Below are 7,330 nucleotides of genomic sequence, written 5' to 3'. Positions count from 1 at the left end.
CCCATGGCAATCAAGCTCTAGTCAGACCAAATTCTAGTAAGAACACCCAAAGTTGCAAAATGGAAGTTCACAATTAAGCCATTCATCGTCCATCTATTCACGGGCTCCTGTTTATCTTTCAAATGCGTTCATATCAAAATTTTCAGATTTCCAAAGAAAGATACAGACAGTAGTTTGATGAACATGTTGAGCTTTCAGCATATGATTTACCTGTAGATGGATCCAAATGGTGGTGGGCAAGGAAGAGAAACACATTATCAGCAGGGACAAATAATTAAGCACACCAGTCGCTTGTGGACGACGGAATAATTTGGAGGCCACAAAAGCAGCCTCTCCCTCCAGATCACATCATCACGGCCCAACACGCCAAAAAGAACAATTGGCCACACATATCACCCCCTTAAAAACAAATGCCAGGTACACCTTTTTGTATGCAAACTACTAGACCTGTGTCCACCGTAGCCTAGAGAAGCTTCCTTGGACCATCAATGGCAGCTCGGCAAAACAATACCATCCCATCTCACTCATATGCACAGGGATCATGATTGACTTGTACTATGTTATTGCCCACTACAAACGCTTAAGCCGCAAGCGATAAATGCCCAGAGGGAATTGTGTAATCGGGTTTGCTCGCTTCTCGCTGAAGCCAAGCACAGAATATGAACATCGATACCGCCTTTTTCTTTTCAAACTGGTAGGGGGCTGAAAAGCAGATGAAGAGAAAGAGCGGAGTTTAGATACATATAACGAAGGAATATGCAAGGAAAAGCACAGGAATGTACACAAATTCACGTGACGAGTTCTACAACTTTGGGACACGCGAGAAACATTATCTTTTTTGCTTGAGCCCATGCTCAGCTCACACGTAGTTAGCTCAGATGCAGCTTTGTGTGAACTTTGTTAACAATATCACTAGCAACACTGTTGTGTTCCCCACGTGAATTTTATAGTGACTCTATCACGACGCTGCAAAAATAATACCTGCAATGCATATCAAGCTCTACTGGATATGTTATTCAATCAGGAACCAGGCCAGCTGGGCTGGGAAGTTTAGACACGGAAATTCAGCAAATTTACGAGCAAAAACGAACTCATCGTGAGATAAGGTTCCTGCAATTAAACATTAACAGATATAATTGCCATCCATCAGGAGATTCTCTCTTAAAATACTTTTATCTATGTGCAAGAGAAATTACATATGCACAGGCTTACAGTAAACTGCAAAACACCACTTTGTTACGCTAAGGGGCAGACGACGACAAGACAGCAATTATATCTTTCACAAAAGAGAGGTACTATCATTTAAAGCAGTGTTGTGTCACTTGAATGACTAGGATATCAAGAAGCCATCATCTGAAGAAAAAGAAAAGGAACCTTAAAAGTTACTCCCTCCGTCCCAAAATAAGTGTCTCAACTTTGTACTAGCTTTAGTACAAAAGTTGTACTAAGCTTGAGACACTTATTTTGGGACGGAGGGAGGATATGACACCTTAGCATACAATATGTCCCAAGCTGAGCGTCACTTGTCAGTTTTCCACAATCTAGCATCTACCAGTAACTATGGACTACCATAGAAGATGATGGTTCAAATAACCAAGTGCTGCTGCTGCACTGCAAACAAGTCAGAAATTGGGCCGTTCTTACCCAAAATCACTAAGGAACAGAAGTGATCTCCAGAATATTTAATCCGCATCCATGTTTATTTTTTCATCTGCGGTACCCTCTTACAAAACGTTTGATGTCTGCAAAGTCTAAAACTGCCTCCACGTCGCAAAAAGAAGAGCTCCACTTTGTACTAATGAAGTCGACAAGAAACTCAGACTGCTTGTTGCCATTTGTCTGCCACACACACAAAGAGAGATTTTGGCATGTTACATCAGGGAAAATACCAATATAAATCCTACAGGACTTGCAAAGCAACAAATCCAAGAAAAGCGAAAGCATGATGTGCATCTGAGGGAATACCAATCAAGGCACTGTAGGGTAGTACATATAAAAGCAACACTGTTTGATTCTTGTTATGTGATACTCCCTCTGTTCACAAATATGAGATGTTTTGGATATTTCAACATGTACAACATACAGACTGAAATGAGTGAACAAACACACTAAAATACGTCTAAGTACATCAAAATCAGAAAAAAATTAGAGCATCTTATAATAAACGGAGGGAGTATCTCTTTATGACCTTGTAAGCAACTGCACCACCAATCACTTACTAAATAATTATCTGAAAGTTGTAAAAACGAAATTGCTCCTACAGCTAAACATGAAAACATATTTGTAACAGTTTAAGCCCATATTGGACTGAATTATTCATTTGAAGTTATCTAGCAATATTTAGTGTCGTGTACTCCCTCTGTCCCAAAATAAGTGTCTGAAGCTTAGTACAACTTTATACTAGAGCTAGTACAAAGTTGAGACACTTATTTTGGGACGGAGGGAGCACAGTGGTGTTGGTAGTCAACAAAAACATGCAGATCTAAGATACATGACATCTGAAGATGCTTTACCTCAAAAACAAAGAAACCTCCAGGCATCAGTGCCGAAGATAACCCTTCACATAGATGAAGCAAATGATCAAGGCCATCTTTGCCTCCATCAAGTGCCAATTTTGGTTCATGCCAACCAACTTCAGGTTGCAGGCCAGGTAGGTCATCAGTTGGTATGTATGGAGGGTTACTAATGACACCCATCAGTTTTCCCTTGACATCTTCTAGAGGTTCGAACCATGAGCCGCGCCTTATCTCAACTTTATCCTATTTGCAGTACATGACGTTAACAATGAGTATTCATTTACTTCTGCAAAGCAATACAAATTTAACTGTGCAGAATAATTAAAACCCGGAAGCAGCAGCCAATAATTTTGCTGCTGAGAGTAGCTGCTGTAGCAAGTAGCTCTTATAAAAATGTGTAATAGGCTGAAAGTATAGTTACTAATAAAATGTGTTCTAACTTGAATATTTCCCTGAACATAAATCTCGGTTGCAACTAAGGTGGCCTTTGTTTGGGCCCCAGCTACTTATCTCAGATTCTAGGCCTTCCAAAATCAGAATCTCAAACAAACACATCAGATTTGTACCTAGCTTCCTAGAATAGGTTCTGGAAAATGAACTACCAGGCAAGCCAAGCCGGAAGCAGCCATTTCGGTGATTCTGGTGATTCTGCACCTTCCCGCGAAAGAAAATGGTTTATTTCAGTCCTTGCACCTGTTTCCAGTCAATATTACAAATGAAACTGCCAGCGCAGCCCTAAGCTATTCCCCCAGCCACCGCCACTCTCACCCCACCCTCTGTCTTTGCTCCCCACGTCCTCCACCCATGACTCCTCTCTCCTCTCATCTCTCCCGTCTGATCCAAGGGCCTCTCATAGGGCCTCGCCAGCCATCTCCTCCCGTCGCTTGCGGCTGACGGCTTGCTGCCCAGCATGCCGAACTCCTTGCCACTGTGATCTGAGACCTCCGTGAGCGGCGTCAGCTTCCCATCCGGATCCCCATCGGCAGCCATGGCCTCGTCGTAGTAGTCGAATCAGGACCTTCTGGTGGCGCAGAAGTCCTCGGGCTGGCTGGCTGGCGCCATGGATGCTGAACAGCGGCTCATTGGGCGTGATGCTCCACTCTAAACTGCGCCGACCCCGTCCTGGGCTTGAAGACGGACGCCGGGATCCTGTCCGGCTTGAAGACCTCGACCACCGGAGCCACGGCAGCCGGCTTAGCCATCATTTGGGCCTCCGGCGCCGACGACACCATGCCCCCGTCAAACGAGAACCATTCATCGTCCTCCCACAGGGCCTCCAACCGTCTCCTCCTGCGTAGCCTCCCACAGGGTCAGCTTCGTCCTTGCCGCGCCCTTCCATGATCTGGTCCAGCCTCACCAACCCCACCACCGCGAGATTCCTCCTGCGTCGCCTCCTGCACCAAAATCTCCACTTTCTCCCCGAGCTGAGTAGTTGCTCAGATCATGTGTGTTTTCTCTCTGCATGCGTGTGCGTGCGCGTGTGAGTGTGGGTGTGTATGTATTGGAAGATTTGTGAATTATTCAATGAATGTGATTCCTTCTGCAAGTTTCATGATTGACCAGTGCATTCAGGGGCGTTGCAGACGTTTCAAGCTGGTTAGTCGGAAAATCTAAAACCGGCAGTAGCCAATTTTGTTTTCCAAGCTGATTAGTTAGAAATAAATTTTAACAGAGCAAACAACTAAAACCCGGTGGTAGTAGCCATTTTTTTGCCTCAGGGTATAGTTGTGGGACTAACAGGAGCAAGTAAGCAGACTATGAAGTACTATTACTACTAAATGGTGTTCCAACTTGAAGCATTTACCAAATGTAAATCTCAGTTGTGGTTTAACTCGCTTGCTATCTACACTAATAAGTCAAAATCAGAACATGAAACAACACCTCCGTTTTGGCAACAAGCCAAAATCCACCCTACGCTGAGTTTATTAAGCTACGAGCAATTATACTTTGCCACCAATGAATGCAGCAATTCTTGCACCATGTGCTTAACCATATCAATCGCATTTAGTTGTTATACAACAAACACAAACTGATATGACTAACCAAAAATATTCTGACGTGAATTGGCATCTCCATTGAAAAAAAATAACCAAATAGAAACGTATCTACATGACCATTTGTATATAATCAAGTCGATTATTTACTGACATATCATGACTTCACTTCTGGAAGTTGATCAGCGCATTGGTCACCTCCTTGATATCACCATGTCACTCAGCACCTTCATTTGGGCAATCTGTTGCTTCTGGATTTTAATGTTAATGTGTCGGGCCTTTTCATCAACAAGCTTCAAGAATAGAAGCTTAAACATGCTGCGATGGTTTGTCACGAGTGCCAACACTTCCTGCCCGATGTACCAGTAAGAATCACACTTCTCCTTGAAGAGTTTCTCCAAATTGCTCTCAGGCAGACGATGTTTCGCAACCTCAGCCGGTTGTATCCTCTTCAACTGAGGAGACAAGATCTTTTCCCTGGGCTCGGTTGGCTCGATGAGTTTGGCATGCAGCACCTTCAAGTTGCACTAGGGCTTCTCGGCTACATTCTTCTCCGAGGGGAGCTGGCTTGGGCTGCACCATGTCAGCCTCAGACTCAATATCATGGGTCTCTATGTCCTCAGAGTCAAGTCAGAGTCTCTCACCTTGTCCTCGGGTACATGATACTAAGTCTGAGACCTACGAGGTGCAACCCAAGCCAGCACCCTTTCGAAAGAGAAAGTGGCCAAGAAGGCCCAACGCAAGAGGAAGACACTGCAGGCCAAACTCGCCGAGCCAACTGAGCCCAAGAGGAAGGCCTTCTCGTTTCAGCTTGAAGAGGATGTAACCAGCTAAGGTTGGCGAAGATGATCTGTCTAAAAGTAATCTAGAGAAGCTCTTAAAGGAGAATTACAATTCTTACCGGTGCCTCGGGCAAGAAGTGTTGACCCTGTAGGCAAAACATCATGGCATGTTTAAGCTTCCGTTCTTGAAGCTTGCTAGTGAAATGCCCAAGCCCTCAACGCTAAAATCTAGAAGCAGCCCAAAACGAAGGTGCTGATGCAAGAAGGTGATATTAAGGAGGAGGTGACAAATACGTTCATCAACTTGCTTAAGCGAAGTCATGAACTCATGATAGTTTGCCAAACTGATCCTTCGTTATGAGCCTACACTTGGTTAAAATTAAGTAATCCACTTGATTATATATGCAATGGTCATGTAGAATAAGCCTCTATCTGATTATTTGTTTCGAATTTTGGTTGGTCATATCAGTTCATACTTGTTGTATAATAAATAAATGCAACATATATGCTTAAGCACATGGCACAACAGTTGCCGCGTCCACTGGTGGCGAAATCGTAATGCTGGTAGCATAATAATAATCATCCACATTTCGCACCGCACCGTCAATTTATGTCAGATATTTTGGTTGGTCATATATCAGATCGCACTTGTTGTATAACAAATAAATGCAATTGATATGGTTAATTACAAGGCGCTATAATAGTATAATTGTTGCGTCCATTGGTGAAAAACTAGAATTGCCGCTACATAATAAATAATTATCCACATTTCACCCTACACTACCTGTTTGAAGGCACTGTCCTGGACTACACTGTAACACAGATTCAGTTAGCTCACTACACCCACGGATGATAATTGATAACCAGGAGAACATCCATTATCTAGCTGGGTAGATGCGGCGGCATTTTAGTTTGAACAGAGTGGATGTGAAACAGGTTAAATACAACGAGATCGCCTCACCTGCACGCCGTACCTGTGGACGTTGAGCCGCGCGACCTCAACAGCGACCTCGCTGACGTCGGTGGCGAACACCCTCCCCGCGGGCCCCAGCATCCTGGCCACGGCCACGGCGATGGCGCCGCTGCCGGTCCCGAGGTCCGCCCACCACCCGTCCTGGAACCCCTCTACCGCCCCGACCATGTCGACGACGGCCTCCGTCTCGGGCCGCGGGATGAGCACGCCGTCCCGGACCGCGACCACCAGGTCCTTCCAGTGCTCGTTCCCGACCACGTACTGGAACGGGCGCCTGTCCCGGACGTGGCGGAGCCACAGGGCCTCGAGCTCGTCGAGCGGCGCGCGGAGGAGGTGGAGGTGGGGCGCCGCCGGGTCGGCGCTGGACGGGGCGGGGGCGGAGGCGTCCGCGAGGAGCCAGCGGAGGTGGCGGTGGAGGTGCGGCGCGGAGGGCGGGACGAGCGCCGCGGCCCGGAGGCGGAAGGCGGCGAGCGAGGCATCCGGGACGGGGTGGGCCGGCGGGCGGAGGAAGAGCGGCGTGGGGTCCGCGTCCTCCGGAAGGTCGGGGGTGGTGGTCCGCGGGGTGGGCGGCGTCAGCGCGGAGGCGGAGGAGGAGGAGTGGAGGTGTCTGAGGAGGAGGAGGAGGAGGCGGCGGGGCTTGGGCTTGGGCTTGGGGAGGAGGAAGGCGGCGAGGATGGGTCGGGCGGACAGCGAGAGCATGGCTTCTTCAGAGAGAGGGGAAAGGAGGAGAAAAATGGCGACTCCAAGGGCAGAAACAACAGACTTACGAGGGACTGTGGTATCCAGCCTCATCCTAGCATTTACAGTATCATATAGAATACCTTTATAGTTATCGAGTAATGTTGCGACTACCTTTATAGTTATCGAGTAATGTTACGACTACCTTTACACACAAGGCATTCCTCCGGTGTCAGTGAATTACATGATCTCATGGTCATAGGAATGTATACTTTTTTTTGAACCGGGCAACCCCTTTCCATTACTCACATAAGGAAATACAAAGTTCAAAGCCAGAAAGGAAACCAGAAAAGGGGTGCGAGTTCAGAGCATTCTTGGGAAACCTAC

At 46.6% G+C, this 7,330-nt stretch overlaps 1 protein-coding gene across 4 annotated transcripts; it reads right to left on the bottom strand.

Moving 5' to 3' along the window:
- Positions 1–254: 254 nt before the first annotated feature.
- Positions 255–7,067, bottom strand: LOC123397718 (release factor glutamine methyltransferase). 4 transcript variants are annotated; one of them, XR_006610009.1, is made up of 5 exons: positions 6,254–7,062; positions 2,514–2,759; positions 1,645–1,839; positions 982–1,110; positions 255–702 (listed from the first exon to the last, which is right to left on the bottom strand). XR_006610009.1 is itself a non-coding variant. In XM_045092257.1 (3 exons), exons 1-3 carry the CDS (start codon positions 7,055–7,057, stop codon positions 1,708–1,710), a joined length of 1,182 nt encoding a protein of 393 aa, XP_044948192.1. In that variant the 5' UTR covers positions 7,058–7,062; the 3' UTR covers positions 1,155–1,707. The 4 variants fall into 4 exon arrangements, 2 of the variants coding, with proteins under 2 accessions (XP_044948192.1, XP_044948193.1); XR_006610008.1 differs by lacking the exon at positions 982–1,110; XM_045092257.1 differs by lacking the exons at positions 255–702; positions 982–1,110 and having other exon boundaries at positions 1,155–1,839.
- Positions 7,068–7,330: the final 263 nt, after the last annotated feature.

The sequence above is a fragment of the Hordeum vulgare genome, chromosome 5H (assembly GCF_904849725.1).
Source record: "Hordeum vulgare subsp. vulgare chromosome 5H, MorexV3_pseudomolecules_assembly, whole genome shotgun sequence".
NCBI classification, from domain to species: domain Eukaryota; kingdom Viridiplantae; phylum Streptophyta; class Magnoliopsida; order Poales; family Poaceae; genus Hordeum; species Hordeum vulgare.
This window is presented reverse-complemented; position numbering and strand designations above follow the sequence as displayed.

Bases quoted from the DNA above. Each gene is read 5' to 3' on its own strand.
- LOC123397718 (XM_045092257.1), bottom strand. From the start codon at position 7,057: ATGAGGCTGGATACCACAGTCCCTCGTAAGTCTGTTGTTTCTGCCCTT. The intron at 2,760-6,253 runs GTGAGGCGATCT...TACTGCAAATAG, and splicing joins TCCACAGGTACGGCGTGCAG to GATAAAGTTGAGATAAGGCG. The intron at 1,840-2,513 runs GTAAAGCATCTT...TGTGTGTGGCAG, and splicing joins GAGGTTTCTTTGTTTTTGAG to ACAAATGGCAACAAGCAGTC.